The following is a 24,745-nucleotide window of genomic DNA, read 5'->3' as shown; positions in this document are numbered from 1 at the left end:
GGTGGTTCTACTTTTTTTTTTTAAATCAGAGGGCCTTGAAAGTAAGTTAGACCTTGCAGATTTTTAGGGAACAGAAAACCTCAACTGTTTCTTTCGGTTGCTTTAAAACAGAAAATTACAGCAATGGTTTCTTCGTAAAGCTGATTTAAGTCATGTCAAACGTGCGCGTGGTCATGAGAGGAAAAATAAGAAAAAACATTGCCTTTTCCTGACTTACTGTTTCAGATCAGATAGTGGTAGCTGCCGATTAGTTCAACCGAATGGAATGCAAAATCAGATTTTTGGAAACAGTCAAACAAATGACGACCGTAAGTATGAAACTTAACGGAAATTTCGACCAATAGTACTATTTTTTAAAAAACTTGCGATCAACGAATAGCTGACCCTATCTATAAAACAAACAAAAAAGCAAATACTAAAACTAATAAAAACTAATTACAAATGTAAACATTATATATATATATATACTGTATATATATATATTTATTTATTTATTTATTTATTATTATTACTTTTTTTTTAAATTCCAAAACTATTATAACCCTGATTGTTAGTAATGAGACCAAGTGACAATGAGAAAGGTTGCAGAGTACATCACTTTGAAATTTGTTTTCATTTACGGGTGTGTTTCGAGCACTCGAACGGACCATAGAGCGCAAGTACAAGCATGTATGAGATTCTTCCAAGCCCAGCAATAACAACCGCGATTGGGGATCTGGAGGCAAAATTAAAGTGAATGACGGGGGAAAAGCAGTGGTGACAAGAAGAGTGCGTTGACTCTAAGGAGAAGGGAAGGGCGAGGCTGATGGGGCTGAAACGCATCAGGCCTAATGAGGCCAAGCAGCCCAGGAGGTGAGACGGCAGGACAAACATGCCGTTGATTTAGTTGACAACGTGGAAGGAATGACTTGTGATTACAATGAAAAGCAAGTAAATGGCAAAAGACAACCAAGTCGACTTTGCTCAACTGTTATTCATGCGTACTGTTGCCCAGGGGGGAAAAAAACATCGAGGTGAATATTGGGGACATTGTCCTTAGATTATATTTGAAAACTTCCCGATAGTGAGTAGCAATATGATAGATTACCTTTGCATTTTTGCAATTATGATATTGTATGTTAATCAAATATACAAAAAAAAGAAACTTTTACTGAACAAGGACTATGTTTCATTCAAATACAACACTTGAAGTGTACCTACACTTCAAGTGTTGTATTTGAATGAAACTCCAAAATCGGATTCCGCTTTCCCCAGAGGTACAGTATATGCGCTGCTTTATTTGCGTGCACATTGCTCTCCAGGGTCGGGGTACATATTAGCGTTTAAATACTGATTTAAAGTTTTGAGATGCTATTCATTAGCTTGTCTTTAGCATTTTGCGTTGCGTTAGCGTTAATCTAGTCGACTTTTGCAACACGAAGCTATGCATGATTAGCTGGCGTATACGGCTTTATTTCGTATTAGGTTTACAGAAAAAAATTATATATATATATACTGTATATATTTTTTTTAACCTCACGTTCAATTATATACAGTATATATCAAATGTGTTCTCTTGTTATTTTATGTTCAGTGTTTTGGAGAGCTTTATTATAGGGCTACATAGGCCACGATGTGTGTGCACGTGTGTATTATTTATGTATGTATGTACACACACACCCACACATAGACACATATATATATATAAGTAATTGAACTCTTAATCACGCAACGAGCCTTGTCCATGATCATCGCGGGCCCACTCGTGTGTGGTTGCGTGTGTGTGTGTGTGTGTGTGTGTGTGTGTGTGTGTGCGTGCGTGTGTGAAGGCCGGCGGCGTCCCCCACGAAGCCCCCTTCTTTCTTAACCCGGGCTGCTCTCGATCCCAGCATGCCACACGACAGAGAGCGGATCGATCCTCCTGGATTCAATCGTGTCTCGAGTGAGTCAAGCCAATTTATTGTCATCAACGGTGCTAAATAGAAAACGTGAGGACAACGCGCCCGTGAGGGCCGCCGCGTGAATTACAAGTACGAGGTTGTCAGCACAGTGTGTGTGTGTGTTTGTGTGCGTGCACGTGTGTACGCGTTTACGTGTGTGTGTGGGCACCGTGTTTACAAAGGGCTTTGACAAGAGTGAAAAGCATACACCCAAAATAAGCTCACTGCTGCCACTCTTGTCGATCATATGAAGAACCCAACAAATCCAACTGATGCCAAGCGACCGAGCGGTGAGCGGAGTGTCAAACTCAGGTCCTGGAGGGCCGCTGTCCTGCACGTTTTCCAAGTCTCCCTGCTGCAACACACCTGATTCAAATGAACAGGTTCAATGTCAGGCTTCCGCAGAGCTTGCTGATGATCTGATCATTTGAATCAGGTGTGTTGCAACACGGAGACTTGCAAAACATGCAGGACAGCGGCCCTCCAGGACCTGAGTTTGACACTCCGCTCACCGCTCGGTGAGTGATTTAAACGCTGTCACCAATTTCGGGTATCTCAGCTCCTGGGAAAGGACGTCCCAAGGTCGAGGCGCTCTGATGGACAATGTCCTACCTTTAGATTTAAACCGGGACTTTGAAACAAATTCAAGACCCTTACCCGAGGATGCTTTGGGTGAAAAGAGCCTGAGCCATACTTTCTTTCACATAGGTCAGTAAAATTATTAAATCAATTCTAAAAGAAACGTCAAACCAATAAAATGATGATTATTGAGGTGATACGTGTCATCTATTTAATTCAGTTCGAGGCTTACTGGTAGCTTCCTTCTGCATTCTAAATCAGCGGGAGGCGAGAAAGTGATTTTTTTTTAGAGCGATCTGCAATAGTCTAACTGGATAAAATTAGAGAATGGATCCATTTTTCACAGTTAGGTATTTGATCCTCTCCTCTTTCATCTATAACTGCTTCAGACAACAAAGTGTATGCAGAAAAGTGGTGTAGATTGCACAACTGTCTGTATCCTATGTGTTGTGTTGTGTTATTTTTGTTGTTTTGACTTCAAAATGGCGCCGCGAGAGTGGCTGCCTTTCCAGCAGCTCCTATATTTTGTTGGTCTACTTCTTCCTTTCATAACTTTGCTGCTGTGAATTGGGAATTTCTCCGTTGCGAGACTAATAAAGGTTTTCTTTCTTATCTTATCTTCCATATGCCCAAAATATGCATGATAGGTTCATTGAGGTTTTTACAAATTTGATTAATGGATGGACAGTGATAGTTTTGTTGTCTCTGTGTTTTATTAAGGTGGTAATTTAATGTATAGTACTGCCCCCCCAACTATGCAGATTACTTAAAGGAGACATATCATGAGACGTGTTTTTAATCACTCGTGTAGAAATAGTTCAGTCTTGAAAGTGACTGGCCACCCATCAAGAGTGAAATTAAACGACCAAGTAAATCCTTGATCTGCCAGTTTCTGAAAATGTATCCAAGAGCTAAAGATGTGCTGAACTGTGTAATGTAACAGTGGGACTAATTTACATAATAAGTGTGACCCAGATTTGTGAAAATAGCCAGTGGCAGCTTCACACACATACCAGTCATTTGCAGCCTGGATGGAGAGTGGTGAACATCTGTTCTGGGTGGAACTAACAGGATCTTCGGATGTCGCCGATAACACCGCAATGAGCTACTAAAATTGTTGATGGTCTCTTTACTAACAAGTTGCGCGATGAGTCCTAAGTTTTTAAATAGAGCAATACTTGCCTGAGTTCCACCCTCAATTGTCATAGTCACAATAGGCATATTCTGCATTCGTATGAGACAGAACCACCCCCCCACCCCAAAACAGTGTGATTTGAAGATCATTCGCTCAAATCATAAAAAAAATAATAATAATAATGGGAGCATGAGTGTTACATTTACATTTTAGTTTGATGTACTTGCTCATTATTTGATTTTAACTAGAGTTTTGGGCACATTTAATTTTACGCACGTTGTCTAGGAAAAAAAAAAGGATATTTGAACATCATCCGTGTGTACGTATGATACGCTGTGGTGGCTTAATCCCTGTTTGCGAGGGAACTGTTGTTTCGACAGGCGTTATGCAGTGATGGCAGCCACCCCTCTCTGCAAATTATAGGATTGAATGGCGAGACAAATCAGTTCACGCGACCCTAGTGAGGATCAAGCGGTTCGGAAAATGGATGGACAAATCAGTTCACACTCATGCTAAATCAATGAAGTGTATGTTGAAATAGTCACGTGACCATTGATATAAGACGGCTTGATTGATGCTTTATTCAGCAGCGAAAAAGCTGATGGATCAATAACACAAAAACAATCGTAATTACGCAAACACAGTCTTCTTTTCCGGCTATTTCATCGACTGAATGGGGGGAAAAAAACCAACAAAAAAAAACACGTCCACGCGAGAAAGTGTCAGACACGAGAGTTCCGCTCCTCTTCTTCATTTTCTAATAGGTAGGCTGGCTGGTAGCGCTTTACCCCTCTGCCATCGACCACCTGCAGTGCCGCGTTTCGACACGTGTTGTCCATGCTGCCCAGTGACGTGTACCTACACCGTAGTAGGGGGAAAAAAAAAAATCATGCAGTTAAAGATGTGAATTTAAATGGAGGAGACAATGGATGCAGGGTGAGTGTGTTCTTACCCTTTATCATACAGAATACAGTAGGGAACGTATAACGTCCTCAAAAAGGACCATATGTCGTGATAAGTCCAGTCCTGTGTTGAAAGAAGTCACATTTTAATGGATTAGAACTGATGTATCATTCTGTGCGTAAGAACATTTGAATTTTATTTTTTTTAATAACACACTGACAATATTAACTCTGAGCACCGTTCACATGAAATGTCGTCAACAGGAACTCGAACAAGGAGCACCTGTGATGCTAATTGGCGTCAGCTACGGTTTTTTATTTCTGTGACTGGGGGCAGAAAAAGTCACTGGTTTGATCATTAAGATGGGAAAGTAAAAACACTGTCTAGTGCCAGCAGATAGCAGCGTTGGGTCTCTTTTGAAAGAGAGCATGCATCAAAAACAATGTCGAAAACATGGCGAATCTCTGGAAATTCGACTGCTACAAGCAGCATGTAATTGTCACGTTAAATCTACGACAAAGCGTGTCAGAAAAGAGAAAACATGACAGAGTTGATTGAAATTTAGAAGTAGAAACGATTACGTCATGTAAAACAAACACGCAGGCATGGCACGATGCATACTACTACAGAATAGCGTGCAAACAGTCTGTGAAATGTAAAATTGTTACACCTGTGATATTTGTATTTGCACTATTTAAAAGTATATTCTCATTGTTGCTGTTAGTATTTTAAAGAGGAAAATGGCGATTCTGTTTCAGGCATCACTTAAGCAAAAAATAATAGCATAGTCACTGTTGTGCATAAAATATACCCTTTCACCAAAAAATAGTTTTCTGCATATATATATTTTTTTGCTGTATAGAATCTAGAACAGGGGTGCCCATTACGTTGATCCTGATCTACCTGTAGATCTAAGACAGGTCCCAAGTAGAACCAAAGAGTGTCGAGGAGAAAAAAAAAAAAACTTTGTACATGTTAGTAACATCTTTTTTTATGTTTATGTACGCTGCACCCTAATCATCTTATCAGTCTCATTTTCACAAAAAAAATATTTAAAAAATAAAATAAAGCAGGTAAATCTTGAATTTACGGTGGCTTGTGATTACGTCACCGGAAGTTGTTAGCGCTCAGCAGTCTGCAATTGCAGCTTGTGATCAGAGCTGTTGCGCTCTATCTTTTATCGTCATTATTCTCATTCAGAGTTTGCTTCGTGTACAATTCACCGAGGGCACTGGCAAGGAATTGGAATCTAGGCGGGTCCAGGGAAGCACTTTAAAACGGTACGTGTGAGCTACGATAGTTAACAAGCTGCAAAAGTGCGTCGCATGCCTCTCAGTTTCAGGCTGTTTCTCATCATGGCGTGCGCGCATGTGTGTGTGTATGTGTGTGTGTGTGTGTGCGCGCGCCGGTAAGGGTAGATCCCGGGAGGTTAGTTGATCGAAAAGTAGATCTTTGATCCGAAAAGTTTGGGCACCCCTGATCTAGAATATAGTAGAATCTTTGAGGCATATCGATGGCAAAAAAAATCATCTTCGGCTAAGTCTAAGTACAGAAATACACAAGACAGACAGTCTTGGGTGAACCCAACCCATGTTCTACTGCGGTTTATTAAACAAATTGAATACGGTTTTGCGTGATAAAAGAAGACAATATAATCTTTTATCTAGTAGTTTCTATGTTTACATATAAATCAATATTCTTGGTAGGTCAAATATCAGTCAGAATGCTTGACGTTGGCGGGCATGCAATACATTGTCTTTTTTTTTTTTTTTAAACTGGCTGGCATTGAAAGAGTAACATAGTAACCCGAGGTATATTTTCATCCAATGAAAGATATGTAACAAGATCCCACCTGACAATTTCCTGATGAGACTTACTGTAAATGTGCACAAATACTGTATCATTGCTATCCAATAAAAATGATTTCGCTTTCTGTTTTTATATGAAATACAAAAAAAAAAAAAACAGAACACAAAGATGTAAATTTGGAGCTCCATGCTTTTCATTAGACGATGCAATGCTGTTCAACTGTATTTGTGTTGGGTGCGTCACTGACCAGTAAAGGGTTGACTCTCATGTAGGACGGCCAGTCGGGGTCAGTGGGACACATAGGGGTTAGCGTGTGAGAGTAAGGGTCACTCCGCCTGGTTCCCATCAAGACGGCTTTCAGCTCGGGCCTCCTTTCCTGCACCTCGCTTAGCGCCTGCCGAATACTGCCCTCCACAGAAAACAGATCCAAGTCGTATCTGAGGGAGGAGCGTTGCCAGATAATGAGACTGATAAGTTTAGTTTGCAAAAGATAGGAAAAACAGTGTCGCGTTTGTTCTTCGACAGTCGCGCTTGTTCTCATTTGTGCCACGGGCGAGCTCGAGCTTATCTCAGCTGACTTTGGGCTCAAGGCAGGGTACATCTTGAACCGGTGGCCAGCCAAGCAACCAGTTACATACACATTCTCACCTATGAGCAATTTAATTTTCAGAGACTCGAAACTGTTTTTGGAATGTGTGGGGAAGCCAGAGTATGTGGAGTTAGAGATTCAAACCCGCATCCCTCTGAACAGTGGTGCCGAAAGTGTAAATGGTCAGTTAAAAAGACAAAAAAAAAAATGTCATCGTAAAAACATGACACCACGTGAGCCATCAGCACTTTCCACCAGTCGCGCACTCTGGACAAATCAGAGACAGCATTAAGCTTCTCATGACAATCTAACATTGTTTTAATTTAGTTTCCTGCTCGGTTAGCGCGGGTGAAGGCTGTAGCGTACTCGCCGCTCCATACATGAGCGATACGTGATGCGTTCGGTCATAAGGCGATGGGTGATTAACTTCCATCGTGGCTCCGAAAATTATTTTCACAATCAAAATGTGACATATTTTCCAAATGGATTTTGATGGCATTCTCAGATGAGATGGTAGTCTCAGGAAAACTCCTCTCGACAGAAATTTCAGCCACTGTCAGATTTCAATGAGTCAACCCTCTTTGGTCGTTGCGCGCACTGGAGCCGGTTTAGCGTGGTGGGTGTGTGAAGTCATTATGGCACAATTGGCGTACCTTGAAGGTGTGCATGGCTGGTGTGTTTAAAAAAGCAAACAAAACACATGCACAATTGTGAGAATATAGCCCGATGTTTTGGAGGAGGGGACGTAATCCGAAAATGGAACGCAGCGTCTTTTATCACTATCCTAAATTTTGCTGTAAATATTTGTATGAACCACTCCTCGGCCATAATTAATTTTTTTTTAAAAATCAAATGAAAAAGAGCAAGTATGGCATAAGTGTGCCTTCTTGAGCCTCATGATAAAGTACCCTTACTGCACGCCGGTATGGGAATTAGTTCAGTACGCCATTCGTAACCCCTAAACGTCGTATTTTTGTGCCATCCTAAACCGAGGACACGCCGTAATCAAGGTTTTTTTTCATCTGGAACCAATCATTCCAAATATAACTGACCTCAAGGAGGAAATGTTTTGAGTCAAGTCACAGAATGGATTGCGGTCGACCTCACCACCACTGTCAGTTTGAATGCAGTGTATGGAAGTACTTGAGAGGAGATTGATGACTTCACCTTTTTATAGTATCCTGAAGGAACCGCTCCATTTCGGAGAATGGAGAGACAATGCGAATGTAAAGAGCTTTCACCTTGTCTTTACTGTCGGGGTAGCGCCTGAGAGCAGAAATGGGACATCAAATCAAAGAAATAACAGCAATAACAAGGCACAGATTTCTCGTCACTATCTCCCGGATGTGTCCGGTGTCATGTTTTCCTTTCAGAATTCTCATTTCATCTCACGTCTCAGATCATTTGTCTTGTCTACAGCTCAGTGTTTCGGCACTCCTTTTTTTACCTCTTCAGCGCCGCGTAGTAGAGATGCAACAGCGCTGTGCAGTCCTTGCCGCCATTAAAGCCGATGCAGACTTCCTCCATGGAATACTGATCCAGCGCCGCCTCGACTGTTTTCAGCGCGGACGCAACTTTCTCGCCCAGCGGTGTGCCTGCAGGGAAGGATACCCGCCGCGGGAGATGATTCAAAAATGCCGGTGCGTTTTGTATTACCGATGTTCTCGCTCTCGCCCTTACATCTCAACAGAGGTTTTCATTTAGGTTTAAAAAGTTAAAATGCTTTGTCATTGGGTGAGCTTTCAGTACCAGTCCATGGGACGTCTGCGGAGCCAGACCAGTGACTTTCTTTACGGTGCCCCCCCACCGATGACGAGTTACATGCATGTTTACAATTTTTTAAAATTTACAAGTAAACATGTCATGCAAAAAAAAAAAAATAATAAAAAGGCTAAAATAAAAATGGAAACAATTTCACGACTATTTAAAATTAAGGATATGACAATTATTTTAATAATGATCTGTCATCTATTTTTTTTCAATTAATTGCGGGATCACATAAAACAACTGTGATTCAAAAACAGAACATTATTTCAAATTGAAAGTGGGAAAAAAATGAGCATTAATTATGATTCAGTGAGTGATTTGGTTGGTCCCTAATGTGTGAAAAATCTGTAAAAATGCAGAGAATTGTTTTCCAAAGTAAAAGCAAATATTTGCAGGTGTCCTATTTTGATTCAACGCAAAGACACTCCGTCTCCTTTTCTCCTTTCATGGAGGACTACAGAAATCAGCCTCGATTTAAAATGTATAAAATCTGGTACATCGCAGTAAACTGCAGTTTAATATGACATATGGAATGTAATAATTATTATTATTAAAATGATGTGTAAAAATTATTTTAAATTTTAAAACATTATGGGTGACAATCAGAAGGAAATTGGGCATTGTGATTGACTAGGTGACGGGCGTGTTGCAGAAAAAAAATGCAGGGCTCGCTATAATCACAAGTACATTGAAAGTAATGATGAGTTGCATTTTTAATCATTTGTATTGATGCCCTCCTTCAAATATTACTTCCTGTGAATATGGTCCATGGCGCAAAAAAAAAAGAAAAAAGGTTGGTGCCGCCCGCTGCTTTATTTCTCTTACCGCTGTTGGCCAACATGTACACTTCAGCAGTGGCGATGGACACCGGGTCCTTCATTAATGGCACCACGCTTCCCTTAGGCAGCTCCGCAATCAGCTGTGCCCGAGCTTTGTCCACCTCCTCCTGGCTGTCCGAGTCCAGGACCAGCCTGACTCGGTGGTAGTTACTCAGCCAGTCAGGGTAAGAGCCGAGGGCCACCTTGTGGCCCCAGGAGGCCTGCAATTTGGTGAGCAAGGGGGCAATCCCGGCCTCATCCTCAGCCACAAACACCTAAAAACAAATCCGGATTTATAGAACAGATATTATTATTTGGAAACAGATTAGATCATTAGGCTTACCTCACGAGTGTGAAACGTGGTTCCTGAACTCGCAAAGAGGTGCTCCAACCCATGAAAGGCTCTTTCCATGAGAGATGGGATCCCTGGGAAGATGTATACATTACGCACGCTCACCTGTAGAAAAAAAACAAAGCATAATGGCTTTGGTTGTAATTTTAAAAAATCATTTGATACTCGTGATTTACATCATCAACCACAAGATTGGTTAAAAACAATTGCTGGGTGTGATGTTGGGCTGGAATATAATTAGAGGCCTGAAACAAATATGACACTGTCACTTTAAGAAGCATCGACCTGCATTTCTGTCAACAAGCATGCAAAGCTGGGGGTAAGATGATTTTCTCACTGTGGAAGGATAAGTTCAACCTCAATCGTAAAAAAAAAAAAAAAATGTTGAAACGAAGTCCCTCTTATGTTTTATGGGGTTTTTTGTTTGTGTTTTTTTAACAAACGCATGCATGCAGAGGCAAGTATGCAAAACTACACATCCAGTGATCACCCACCAAGGGATAGCGGAGAGGTTTTCCTGTCTGAGCATCTGTTCCGAAGTTGAGTTTGGCTGATCTGGGCACCATGGCCATCTTCATGGCTGGGCTGCCTTTGTCCACCACCCCGAAGAATTCCTCCACCAGCCGTGAGAGCTCAGGGTGGGGATAGACCTCCTCCTGGAAGGCCATAGCAACGCTCTCAAAGGTGACGTCGTCATGGGTGGGCCCGATGCCTCCGGAAGTAATGAGGTGGGTGTGCTGGGAAGAAAGGAGAGCCACTTCTTTGGCGATGACCTCCTGGATGTCCGGGATGACTGTTATGCGCTGCACGGACACGCCGAGCTTCCGCAATGCTCGCGTAAGGAAGGCGCTGTTGGTGTCCACCGTGTGGCCCTGAGAGAGACAAGATCAAAGATGGCTGTCAGAGACCATGACTTAAATGATGACTTCACGGTCTTGCTGGATCAAATTCAAACATTCGGGGGGGGGGGGGGGGGTTGACATTATGACATTGGACTTTCAAAGATGTGTCGCAATCATGTCTTGTAAAATAATTAATGGGGAATTATTTAGAATCCAAGAACAGCTGTCAGATTCTCAGTTGTAAAACGCTGATCAAATAGGGTAATATCCATCCATCCTTTTTCATGAAGGCCATACATGAGATGGATCCTATCCCGGCTGACTGGGTACATGCTGAACTGGTTACCAGCTAAATGGGCACATACATTCTCACGTTACCACCTCTGGACAATGTCGTCTTCAAGTTTTAGGAACGTTGCAGGAAGCCAATTCTAAAAGATCCAACCTCTGTTCCTCTGGAGCTTCACCTTGAGTATCTCATCTCCGATGATGAGGATGGCCGCAGTAGGAGCCTCTCCATTAGCTGCGGCGGTGGACATCGCTACTTTGCCCAGCTGAGCTGCCAGTCTCCTCAAACGCACCACCGGCCGACTCAGCTTCAAAAAACCTGGGCTACAAGACACAACAGGAACATGTGAGTGCATACTTTCATTTTATACAGTACACACCCGTGATTTAGTGAGATTCAATACAAAAGCTATGCCTGAACACAACTGTATTTATGTTTGTGGTTCTTTATTGCAGGGGCGGCCAAGTGGTCGGTGCGTGAACGTCCCAGTGCAGAGGTCGTGGGTTTGATCCCGGCTCTGGCCTTCCTGTGTGGAGTTAGCATGTTCTCTCTGAGTATTTTTGTACAATGGTTTCTATAACTCCAATATGAGAGTGGTGGGATTCGAAGAGGGCCCGTCACTGTATTTTGGTCACCTAATTTAGCTCCAATAGCATCTCACAGATTCACAATTGGTTGTTCTGAGACACACGAGAGGGCCAAATTATTCGAAACGCCTCTCGTTACGATGCACTCACCGCAGTAAGCGCCCTTCAACACCGAATAGTTTTGTAGGCATCTCCTGTACTGGATCTCGTTTGATTAGTGCTGTGAGGTACCTAATGCTGAGGCCAGTTAGTGTATGTACGACATGGAATTTGAATCTTACATCAACATGAAGAATCCATCGGGAGTGTCTGTAATTATTAAACAGCTCAGCCCTCCTTGCGTTTCTTAACGGATCCTACAAAGAAGAACCTTGGAAGAGAGACATCGAAGGGAATAGAAGTAAATTGTGCCACCTATATGATCAGGAATCAGATCTATTATGACGTTTTTTCCTTGGGCTCCTACATTTGGAATTGTTGGCACTTTAGGGTTACTTTCTAGACGAACATCAACTCCAGTGTGACTTCAATGGCTTCTCGTGTAATCTGTCTCCTTGCGCCGAGTTACACGAGCCAGAGGTAGCATATTAGCAATGGGCACGCCAATTTATAAATTGTCATTTTGTTTCGTTTGAAGCGCTTTATACCTCACTTTGCTCACGAGTAATAAAATGAACTGTCATATATGTGTTCAGAGTTCCTAAATATACTCAATGAATACAAAACTTACTGACGTCGCATGTGTTCCTTGCCGAGCCAGCTGCGTCACGTCATTCAACTGACATAACATTGCCGTGTCCAATCATCAAGAAAGAGCAAGGGTCTTTTTTGCAAGGAAGCCAATCAAATTCACGAAGGCGGGTCTTAGCATGGAAATGCGGAAGTAAACAACAAAGGTCCGGTCTTCCGTTCATGTGAGGACTATGGAAGCGAAGACTTGTAAATTATTATAATTATATAAGACGACCATAAGACTATTTGCAACAGTTCTGACTTGTGACTAATTAACATTTCGTTAGACCAACCCCAGTTATGACAGATTGCTTTCGAACAATGACTACTACATTCGTGCTTATTTTACTTGATTAACCTTGAGCGCCTCTTTTGGTCGGAGGCGCTACTACATCGATTTCGATATTCTGAATATTCATTGTTCTGTCTGGAGTAATTTGCGAGGCCTGCGGATGGCGCAATGCATGCAATGTGAAACTTGATCATGTTCATCCTCAGCGAGCTGGCTTCAATATGGAACTTTTATATTAAAATTGAAATGAAGAAAGATGAATTATCATAAATATTTGCAGGAAAAATATATTATGGATTTTAATTAACCGTGCTAAAAATAAAATGAACCATATGCGTATCCACACTGCAAATTTCAATAATCTATCAAAAGATTAATAATTTTTTTAAATTTAAACTTGAATTAGTCAATCTTTCAAGACTTTGACCACTTTTGCTGACACTATATACTGCAATTCCTTTAAACATCAAAATAGTCATATTGTTTGACTGAACTTTTTATCTATTAAGAATACCCCTCAAAATAGATTACAGTCTACACTGTATGTATTTTATACACATAACATGTGTGTTTTAATTGAAAATAAATAGATTCAACGATTTGGGATATTTGGGTTTATATGCTGTGATTTCAGTGCTAATTTTGAACGTCTGGACGCCAAATTAATGATTTGAAAAAGATGAAAATGCCACCATTCACAGCAAATTTGAAAATCAAGATGAACAATGACGATAAGCAGATGTGCTTAGTCTGCGGGGACCCTAAAGCAAATGGAAACTTTCAATGTCTTCTTTTTTTTCCTTGTTGTGCAAGTCTTGTTCGCATTTTCAATGAAGTGCGCGATGGGAGTTCTGCTATTACGCAACCTGCCTGTTCAACCAGGTGTACGCTGCGCACGCGCACACGCACTCGCGCGCTGATGACGTCAGGCCCTTATTCGCGGAAGTTGTGACCGTGTTGGGAGGAGGAGGGAGGAGGAAGGGAAGGGGGAGGGGAGTCGCCGGGAGGGGCGGGGGCAGAAAAGCGAGAGGAAAGAAGTAGAAGTCACATCTCTTATGAACTTAATAAAAAAAGTTGGTGGACGTTCCGACCTTCCACCTGCTGTCCCCATTTCATGATATTAGACGTGAGTGTGTACAACGGCGGCGGAAGTTCTGCGGGCAGGAAGAGCCATAAGGAGGAAGAGAGCTGGTGAGTTCAAAGTTGACCACTTCTCTCACTCGCTCGCTCTCTCTCTTTCGAGACACTTTTTCTGGACTCGGAATGTGCAGCGGTTGTTGTGCATGTCCACACACTTGAGTTAGTTCCGCTCTGTGGGTGCCAGTAATGGCCACCTGGTCGCCGTGAAAATGACTCAGGCGGGCTAAAACGTTCAAGTTTTCAGCTGTCATTTGCATTGAAGGTTGAAGTCACTGCATTTAACCGCATTATCCTTTCACGCTAGACGAGTCAGGATTTTATTAGTCAGTGGCAAGTCAATTGAGTGGCCCGAGTTTTCCATTATTGCGCTCAAGCCAGTCAGAGCAGAGTTGAAAAAGAGTTTTCTTGTACAATATTTCAAATGCAACTCCATTCACAAACAGAGACGAATGAGTTCGATATGATCTTGTGTACATACCATGACAGAATTTGTGAACTATTAGCTTTTTGGGGTTTTTTTTTTTTTTTTTTTTTTTGGAAAAACCAAGCTGTGGAGTCGTGATCAGGTGAAGCTGTGTTTGAATAATAATTACTGATGTCACAAGGGATACCAACACTATAAATCTACACACTGCGCTTTATAAAAATGCACCGATACTCTGGCATTGATACCACAGCCTGACCTATTGACATCTTTGGAACAGTTTTAGGGCTGGACAATTCATCGCATTGAAATCAGCATTGTATTGTTCAAATTGCAAGGGCTGCAATTATTTATGGATATCGAGATAAGTCCAGTCCGAAAGAAGCGCACTTCACATTTTTACTTGTTTTAATGAAATATGAAAAGTTGAAATGATCAAGCCACAGATTTGTTTGCATTATTATTCTAATCTGATTTACGATTTACTGATTTATGTTGACATCACTCTTGTTTAGTAGAATTGTATGTATGTTTACAACTCTAATTCAAATAGATAAACTGTCTTTCATATTAATTCATGGTTTATCTGCCTGTATTTTAGTGTAAGACAAAAATGTATTTATAGTATAATTGATTTATTGCTTGTGCTTGTTTTAAAAAAATTACAATCTCATTCACCATATTTCAGGGGGAGAAAATGACAATTAGATAATTTTTCGGACTTTACTGCACACTGAACCACGTGAAAGAAAAGTAACTGCAAAAAGGAAGTTGATGTAATTCAGATCAAGGCTATAGAAAAAATATTTCAAAGTGGAAAATTTGTGGTTCCGCTGATACTCACAGGTAGGGGAGAACCACATTTTATGAGAAAAATCTACAAGCAACTTCATCTGAAATACATACAGGATTCTTTGTTTTAAAAAAAGTGCTTCTGCCTGAACACACGTCTTCTTTCAATTTAAGGAACTTGAAGACACAATTCAACAAATAGGAATAGTGTACTGTTTTACAATCAAAGTGGCATTGGCTGGTTTGAGTTCACTTGAAAAAGAGGAACATAACAGTCACCACTTTCTTGCCTCAGAATTCGGTGTCTATATTCATCCTGTCAGTTAGAAAAACATTTAGTTTTGGTTGACGCTGTCAGGCAAGCGCTGGCCAGAAGCGTTAAAGGCACCATGAAAGTGTGAGAATGTGTTTTCATACATTTCTAAGGGCCAAACCTGTGTTGTTATTGATTTGCATTACATCACTACCACCGGGGAACTCTTGTATTGATCCAGCCTGAAGAGAAAAAAATATATATATATACATATATATCCATCTCAAAGGACACGCCGTTGTATGAATAAGTATAATAATAATCCATTATGACAAAAAGACACTTGTAACTTTCATCAAAAAGGCGAAGGATGTAATCAGTTGTTGTCGCATGAATATTTTTTTGTGATGTTAATAAGGAGACCGAGATAAATCATTTCACAACTTTCTCACCATTAATGTACAACAAAAAAAATAAAAATAAAGATGTTTTCAAGAGTTTAAGTAAAATAAACAACAGATATCTTGTTGCACAAGTCAACAGTGCACACCCTCTTTGGTGGGGATGTGGCTGCGTTCAGAATAGACCGTAAGCGCAGCAACACATTAAAAATTTCCGGCGGAAAGGTTAAGTACCGTACAAGTTTCCGCTGTCCGTATGTTTCAAGCTACTGGGATGCCATCTGATGGAAATTCTTTCAAAGTGTGATAACCGTAGGTTGTGTCATAGGGTATTTTCAACAGTTTTGATGTTGGTCTTTTTCAATGCTGATATTTCATCCGCGGTTATTACTTTTGAAAAGATAAAAGGGAGAGCGCTTCCTATTATGTTCAGCGATTCAGCTCTGTTTTTTATTTTAAGACGTTGAACCTGGTATTACAAAAGAGATGGAAAGAAAGATGATTAAGCATTGCAAGTCTTGAGTACACACAGATTTGCATGCACTGTGAAACTGAGAATGAAATATGGATTCTTTGCACTGAAATTTGGATAACTGCAGATATGAAACTTATTATGGCATTTAATGCAACGTTACGTAATTCCAGCAGGGAATAATGGGTGGGTAATATTTGAAGAGTTTGAGGCTGCTAATTGTTTGCCACTGTGTTTGCCTGGAGACTGGAAGTTAGCACGCCTCTTTGCCCCAAACACGCATTGACACATCGACGGTTTTTTAATTTTTTATTTATTTATTTATTTCAACTTTCTGGCACAAAAACCTAGCACGTGAACAGGGATGTCTAGACTTTTTATATCCACTTTATGACAACTAGCCAATCGGCTGCCAGTGCGCTGCAAGCTAGCACGGGAAGCTCATGTTGGGCAGTTGACTTGACTGTCGGGACCCATTTTTGAAAGCTGGTCTGTCTTTTGGGATGAGTGTCGCAAAAAGCTGAAGGAACAAACAAACACACACAAAAAAAAACATTCACAGCTACTCTTTTAATCATTGCTGAAGCGCTGCTGAGCTAAGCTAGCATGCTGATGTTCAACGCTGACACTTTTATGCACCTTGGGGGATATATTTCTTCCCCAAATCGTCTCAGTTTCTGAATTGTACGCTTTGGAGCGTTGTAGATTTGAAGATGCAGCTGCAGGATTATTTAGGCATTAGGTAACATAACTAGGGTACCGGTATTTACATTTATTTGATTCACCAAGTGGATGGATTTGGGTTCAAATCTCTGCTCAGGCTGTCCTATGTATGTTGCATATTCTCCCTCTGCTTGTGGAGACTCCAGTTTCTTCCCATACGCCAAAAGCATGCATATTAGATTAACTGAAGAGTAAATTGATCATAGGTATGAATGTGAACGGTTGTTTGCCTACTGGTTGAGACCGAATCAATGAGTAACAAGCGATGCACTCCATTTTAACTCTCATCAAGACAATTTCCCAGCTTCATACAATCACGAAACTCTTAAAGATCAATTAGCTTATTATGCCCTTCCCCAATCGAAACTCCTTTTGTTTATTCCCGAATTTATTGTTTCCAAATAGCACGGATGGAATATTCCAGGTTGAGACCAACGACTGCAAGTCAACTCAAATCTGTACACAAGCCAACAGTAAGCTTGTGGTTATGCTTCACCACTCCCGCTGCGTGTATCCATGGAGACAAAAGCACAGCTAAGTTCACCACAAAGAGTTGACCGACAAAATATTTTGGAAAGGGACTGAAGGTTACACAGGATGATTGAAGCCGCTCTAGGCAGCCAGCCCGGGGGCTCTTATCAGGGTCAGCCACACCACTCGCTGATGTGATATTATATACGGTCAAACTATCGACGCTGATGAAATGAAGAAGGTGACAACTGATCCCAAAAAAATGGGAGATTCGGATGTGTCAACAGTCAAACAAACGGCGTACAGGCCCAAAGCAACGGAGACAGACAGGCGGCAATCTCGAGATACTCGAACGCAGAAGTGGACTCAATCCAAAAATCCACTTGATTAAAATTGGACCTGTCCAATTGAGCATCCGTCAATCAGTGAAGGTTTCCCTCCTGACTCCTGACTGACGGGACCGTGTGACATTTGAGATCTTTTCTGCTTCCTTTTTGGCAAGTTGTGAGTAAGAGTGCGATGCCATCAATCGCAAACGGCGGCGACTTGCTTGCCATAAACTTGAGGACTCGTCAACAGGATGTAATACAATTTGATGTATTCGTCCGTCGGCGTGGGTGTATCGTGGCGACAGAATGCAAGTTTGTTTTCAAGGTCGAAGCCCGCAGTCGTCCGCGTTGACCTCAAACAATGAGCCGCAGCTGCATTTCCCCCAGCGCCGCTCAGTTGCTGCCTGAGTGTCATTTTTATTCTTTTAAATTGGATGCACAGTGGAGCCTTTAAGATCCAACGCAGTCTTAAACTCTCACAGGCAATTTTTAAAATCAAATGTTAAAAATCAATTGTCATTGTGGCTGGGTGATTAATGATCAATTAATTTCAATTTAGTAGTCTCGAGGATTTTATTTTTAACAGCTTCCATAGATCAAATCACATTCACCACTGACATGCACTGCTTCCAATAACAAAATGGCTGCGAACAGGGAGGAACACATGTCGCCAACGAAGCGACATGAATATAGTGTCCACTCGGTGCATGCATGTTTTGACGAAAGGGCCTTTTTCCACAAGGAAGCAATTGTTTTCATCATCTGTAAATATTTCTGGAAGTTGGTGCGACTCAATAATGAAGCGGGGAAAAACCTCGGGCGGAACAGTTTAGGATGAGGAGAAATTATGCAAATCCTAGCAAGGGGAAAACAATAAAGTTGGATTTGCTTCTAAATTGGGACTTTGGTGGAATGTGACTTCATTGTAATTACAACTTGAACATCCTGACCTTACTTTGTATGATAATGATGATAAAATACCTCCACCCGCATTTTCGACAAACATAAAAAAAGACTTCCAAAGTAGAGAGATTAATAGTGTCGATTAGAGAATGCAGCATCATGCAAATGGTGGGTGCATTGTAGCCTTACAATGGAAGAACTTGAAACACAAACATACTCGACCAGGAATGAAGAAGTACTTCCCGTCCCCTGCTTTTTTTTTTTTTTGCAGCTCCTGCAATGTTCCAAACTGTTTCTCCTTAGGACAACATGATGATGATGTAAACGCCTAATCCAGTAAAATTGCTCAAAATGATCAATAGAATACCACAAAAGAATCTCTTGAGACTACAATCATGACAACAATTCATGATGTGTGTCAAAAATGATTTTTGAGAACATTTAAAGAATTTGAAATACGCTTCATGGTCCAAAAAATACGGTATTTAATTTCTCTATGTTCTGACTGTCTGTGAGGATGTGAAGGCGATTTAGTGGGATTTGTGATTGGATGAGTCAATCGGTGGGGGGCATTTGGTGAATACGCAAATTGATAGCTAACATGAATGCTGTCAGTTAACCATAGCGGGTCAGGAGTATCTTTTCAGATGGCATGTGTAACACTGCTTTTATTATACGTGAGGATAGACTGACACATTTTTTTTTTATGTAGCCATGCCTCAGGCCTCATTTGTTGTCAAATATTTACATGTGCTTGAGGCTGCGCTGCTAACTATCCGCACAGACACAACAACCTTCTCACCTATTGCTGACAGCAAGGTGTCGATGTTAATGCCAAAACGTCATTGGCAGTTAGTTGTAAAGTCAACTAGCTGGTTCAACCCCATGTTGATTGTGTTAGTTAATCGAATTGTAAATGTTGCAAGGAAAAATGAGGAATGCTCAGTCCATTTTGTTTTTAGTTTATATATCGGTTGGATAAGCGGTTTGGAAAATGTCTGGGTGGATTGATAATCCAGTCCAATTTGGGGATTTTCCTGTGTGTTAATCAAAAATAATTAGCACAATATTTACCCTTTCAAAATGTAGCATACCAACAGGCCTGACAATGAAATGTTTTTGTGACACATGCAAAAAAAAAAAAAATCACTTCAGAAATCATAGATATTCAGTGTGTCATATTCATATTTAACCACTTCCGTTTCTAATCGAGAAAGTTATTTAGATGTGTGAGTGAGATACCTACTTTTTTGTTGTTGATGTCGTTTTTTAACCATCACAATTTCACCACATTTTTTTTTTTAAGGTTTGAAATAAATTTTTAATTTGGTAAATTTGTGACTCGGAGTTGATCCAGGATTTCCGGTGTTTGGGGAAGCACGAGGCGCTTGAAGTGAGGGGGACGATGTAAGAGGAGAGAGGCAGGAAGGGAATGATGGAAGCAGATAGAGATGTGTGAGTGCGGTGGGGGGCAAACCCAAAATAGCCAGCTCACATGTTTGGGCAGATGGGCTCTCTTGCTGAATGACTGGCTGCCGAATCAAATTTTCTTTACCACGGTTTTGCTCTAGTCAAATTTCTTACAAGAAAAACAAACAAACAAACAAAAAGAGTTTTCTAACACTAAAGAAAACTAAAAATTGTAATGAAGTCTATAAAAAGTTACATTCTGACAAAAATAAAACCTACAATTTGAACTTTTGGGCGGCCCGGTAGTCCAGTGGTTCGCACGTCGACTTCATAATGCAGAGGTACTGGGTTCGATTCCAGCTCCGGCCTCCCTGTGTGGAGTTTGCATGTTCTCCCCGGGCCTGTGTGGGTTTTCTCCGGGTACTCGGGTTTCCTCCCACATTCCAAAAACATGCATGGCAGGTTGATTGGACGCGCTAAATTGTCCCTAGGTGTGAGTGTGGGTGTGGATGGTTGTTTGTCTCTGTGTGCCCTGCGATTGGCTGGCAACTGATTCATGGTGTCCCCCTCTTACTGCCCAAAGACAGCTGGGATGGGCTCCAGTACGCCCCGCGACCCGAGTGAGGATAAAGCGGTTCGGAAAATGAATGGATCTGTACTTTTAAAAGTCAGGTCTTCCCGACTTGCACCAACTTACAAAACAGCTCGATGTTGATGTTTGAATTCCCAAGTCTATTACTTGTATGTCACTAATGGGAAATTCATCCTCAAACATCTGTTATTTTGTTCGAGCCACAGGTTGCAGCTTTAGAGCGCCTCGTGGCCTGCCGCGAGTGTGCGTACACCACCGAGAGAGAGCAGACGTGATGCTCGTTTAAAAATGTGATGTTATGAACCATATTTCCTTGATTGTTTGACAACACGGTTTTAATGGCACATGCAGGAGAACCCTAAGATTGTCATCATGAGAAAATAAAAAAAGTCTGAATCGTTATAAAATGGACTCTCGGCACAGCGCGGATCATCTTGTTCAAATTGGTCTGAGAATTATGAATGCCTCAGCTCTCTAATGCGGGGCTGTTCACAACTGTTTGATCTCATGCTGACAAGCTTTTGCAGCTGCTCATCTCCTGCGCGCACAGAGACAGTGTGTTGTCGGGCGTGCCAAAACAGAAGCATCCTACACATGCGCTCCTTTCAGTTAATTCCCATCATTCCAAAGCCCGTGTTCTGACACGCTTTCTGAAGTATTGCCTCTCTGTCGCGCTTTTTGGCTTCCTCTCACTCTCTTACTCTCACCCGCTCAGTTGTTGCGCTTTCGTCGCTTAACATGACATCTCCGGGAATGATCGGCTTCCCATGGCGCCACTTTTCGCAGTTCCACCGGAGAACAATGCATGCTGGGAGGCGAGAAGCCACACGTGGGGCAGCAAAGGCGGCGGCGCGGCGCATGCGCTTTGACTGGCTCGGCGACTTGCCTGTTTGTCTGCCTTGCGCTCATGTGCACTTTGGTGTTTTTAGGGTGACAGACTCACAGGCAGCCAATGGAATATGTGGTAAGGCACACACTATTGCAGAAACACAAAGGGCGCACTGTGGCAGAAAGGGTTGGCTAAACATGCCTTTGGCAAATATTTAACAGAAATGTCACCTGTACAAGAACCAACACTGCAAAACTACCATTAGACAAACTTGCAATAAGTGCATGAAGTCGGAGTATCATGAGGGATGCAATTTTGCAACGTCTGAATTTTCCAAAGTAAATCTCGAAATGTTGGTTTCAGCAGGTTAAAATTGTTTTCATTATTAATGAGAAAAAATGTGATGTCCTGCAAGACTCTTTTTGTATTCATATTATTTTATGAGAATTAGTTGTTCATTGAGAAAAAAAATCATTGTACTGTAATTTTACCAGGCAAAAAAATATATATAAATATATATATATATATATATATATAAATAAGATAAATAAACAAGAATCAAATATTATGAGAATGCATTGTAAGATTGTGAGGAAAAAAAAACATTTTATGATAAAGTCAAAAGATTGTGAGGAAAAAAATTCCTATTAGGCGAATAATGAGGTTATGAAAAAACAAAAAGGATCATCGTAATTGTGGCCACAAAAGAAGCAGCCTTGTGGTAATGTTGATGTTCAAATTATATTTTCTTGTACATTCCAAATTATTTTCCTGAAATGTGTTTAAATGCATTATTATCGTAACTTGTTTTTCTCAGAATGATCTGACTTTAATCCTGCCGTGTCTTTTACTTTATTCGCATAGCTTTTTCCTGTTCCTTTTTTTTCTTTTCAGCTCAGCCCCACTTCTCCTTTTGTACACCTGCGATGTGTAAATTTGTCAAATGAGTGAGCGTTTTAAGGATTTAAGAGAACCCTCCTGCCGTTCATCACTTTCAAATATGATAAACGAATCGAATAAAGGGGCTGCTTGATGAAAGCAGGAGAATTGAATTAGCCTTGTAGATAGTTCCAATGCCATACTTTAAACAGAAAATGTGATTATTTCAAAGTGGTTATCATTCATTTTTAGCGCTTTTTGATACCTCATTTGGTGGGTATCCTTGCATGGATTACATTGAAAATGATTTGAAATGGCTTCCCTGGCATATGAATAACCGACATTTGCATCCTTAGAGCACTGTCCTATCACAAACCACTATAATATGTCACCGTATGTTGGTTTTGGTCAACTCGTCGCCACAGTGTGTCATGTGTTTCACAGTTAACAGGTATGGTGGGGGTGAGGTTGCACTTCTATCTTCCCCAGTCACTAAACAGTTCACCAATCATATCATAAAATGATTTTACAAGCTGCAGACAAGTTCCAGGATTGGCGTCACAGAAAATATATTTCAAAACCAAACTATCAAATGTTCCTCTTGAAGCAATGCCCCCGGAGTCTTAAAACATTTTACCAGCCGCCTCTGCCACCTCTTCCTGCTCTTAAGGGCGCATTCTTCCAGGATTTTCTACAGTTCCATTCTCACGCCCATCTTGATTTCATCCACGTCTTCAAAATGGGTCATCGTGATGACCCCTCTTGAGGTCAGAAAAGGGAAAAGAAATTATACGGAGAGAGTTTGGCTACATTAGGAGTTTGCTCAAAAATATATTATTTTGAAACGTTTCATTAATATTTTTTCCATCGAATGCGGTCTGTTTTATATTTAAACATCATATCATTTCGGTCAATTCGTTGATGTAAAATGAAAATGAGTGAGTTTTTCTCAATAAAATCTAATTTTAGTACCACGCTAAGACTACCGTATTTTCCTGACTATAAGTCGCACCAGCCATAAAATGCATAATAAAGAACAAAAAAAAAACCCCATACATAAGTCGCACTGGAGTATAAGTCGCATTTTGGGGGGAAATTTATGTGATAAAATCCAACACCAAGAACAGACATATCATCTTTGAAGGCAAATAAAAATAAAATAACAGGCTGAATAAGAGTACGATATGCTAACGTTACATGACACATAAACAATGAACTGAGAATTTGCCCGGTATGTTCACGTAACATATTAAGAGTTATTCAGATAACTGTAGCATAATGATCATGCTAACACGTTTACCAAACCATCAGTGTCACTCCAAATCACTAAATCCAATGAAATCTTCATCCTCGGTGTCAACTCTGCCAACTTCGGAGGTAGAAGAGGCGGTGCTTCCTCTTCTACTTCGCTGACGTCAGAGTCATCGTAGTTTGTTTTTTTTTGGGACTGTGGAAAGCATCAACACTGGCCTAGAGCCCCCTCTTGCGGTTTAATGTGAAAATAACATGTCAAATGATAGAATGTGTTAATTATTTCACACATAAGTCACTCCAGAGTATAAATCGCACCGGCCAAACTAGGAAAAAAACTGCGAATTATAGTCCGGAAAATACAGTACTTATTTTTCAACAAATGAATCGCTACTTCTGTGCTCTTCTCCGATTTGTGAAGTCACGTCAGAGCAGAAACGAGCTGATGTGCTCGTTATATTAACCCTTTCATGCACCCTGTAACCTGATAACATGATAAGCCATCCACTGTAGTCACGGCCGTCCCTGAAAGGGTTAATATAGTAACGGCACCTTGAATTTGTCAAGGAGGGATAATTGGCACTCTGATAAAAGTGAGATCATATTGGAAATGTGCCCTCGTGAAAAATTCAAGCAGCTTTGACTTTTTGATAGCGCAATATGCCAATCGCTGAGCAAAACCAAAGCCGCAAGATCTATTTGTAGGCGCGCTGGTCGATCAACCAGGCCCACAGCAAAGGGGAATTGTCATAGTTTGTGTTTGAAATATCGATTTTGTCACACCAGTCTCGCAACCTTTCTGACACACTTCCTATATCTCAGCAGATAGACGCCACACCGGTTGTGTCGCGGTACTGCAGTGCCTGTCGTGTCACTTGAGGACTCCCGCGGACCACTTTGGGTGACTTCCTGTGCTTTCCGCAACACTGCTTTCTCACGCTTGAACGGCAATCTCTGCTGCTCGCGCTCCTGAGAGAATAGCACTCACGCACAGTGTCGCTACCTTACGTCGAGGAGGGCGAACTGTCTCCATCCTGTCTCTTTGTCTTTTCTTTCATTCTCAGCTTCTCGGGTTACCAAACATGAGTAACGGAGGCGCATTGGACAGTCGACCCACCCATTTCAGCCCCTTGTTTCCTCACTTATTCCACATCTCCATCTCCCCGCGGAGAGCTAATGTGCAGCGCGAGCATCCTGCTGTGCATACACATGTACACAGCTAAACTGAGGTTGCGGGGGGGGGGGGGGGTGGAGGGAGGCGGG

General features: G+C 41.3%; 1 protein-coding gene across 8 annotated transcripts; it reads right to left on the bottom strand.

The window, feature by feature from the left end:
- Positions 1 to 4,191: 4,191 nt before the first annotated feature.
- On the bottom strand, positions 4,192 to 24,704 carry flad1 (flavin adenine dinucleotide synthetase 1). 8 transcript variants are annotated; one of them, XM_086112589.1, is made up of 11 exons: positions 12,320 to 12,373; positions 11,871 to 11,959; positions 11,181 to 11,325; positions 10,366 to 10,743; positions 9,863 to 9,976; positions 9,527 to 9,794; positions 8,382 to 8,529; positions 8,102 to 8,200; positions 6,593 to 6,782; positions 4,586 to 4,659; positions 4,192 to 4,491 (listed from the first exon to the last, which is right to left on the bottom strand). In XM_086112589.1, the coding sequence occupies exons 2-11, from the start codon at positions 11,876 to 11,878 to the stop codon at positions 4,356 to 4,358; spliced, it is 1,560 nt and encodes a 519-aa protein (XP_085968715.1). In that variant the 5' UTR covers positions 11,879 to 11,959; positions 12,320 to 12,373; the 3' UTR covers positions 4,192 to 4,355. The 8 variants fall into 8 exon arrangements, with proteins under 8 accessions (XP_085968715.1, XP_085968716.1, XP_085968719.1 ...); XM_086112590.1 differs by having other exon boundaries at positions 12,324 to 12,349; XM_086112593.1 differs by lacking the exon at positions 12,320 to 12,373 and adding an exon at positions 12,056 to 12,286.
- Positions 24,705 to 24,745: the final 41 nt, after the last annotated feature.

Source organism: Hippocampus guttulatus, chromosome 6, assembly GCF_054856545.1.
Source record: "Hippocampus guttulatus isolate MCC_2025c chromosome 6, RoL_Hgut_1.0, whole genome shotgun sequence".
Classification (NCBI taxonomy): Eukaryota; Metazoa; Chordata; class Actinopteri; order Syngnathiformes; family Syngnathidae; genus Hippocampus; species Hippocampus guttulatus.
This window is presented reverse-complemented; position numbering and strand designations above follow the sequence as displayed.

Excerpts from the sequence above, each read along its gene's own strand:
- flad1 (XM_086112586.1), bottom strand. The coding sequence starts at position 24,583 with ATGCGCCTCCGTTACTCATGTTTGGTAACCCGAGAAGCTGAGAATGAA. Across the intron at positions 9,795-9,862 it reads CCACGTTTCACACTCGTGAG|GTGTTTGTGGCTGAGGATGA; the intron begins GTAAGCCTAATG and ends ATTTGTTTTTAG. Across the intron at positions 4,660-6,592 it reads TGAGAGTCAACCCTTTACTG|GACTGGACTTATCACGACAT; the intron begins GTCAGTGACGCA and ends CTTTCAACACAG.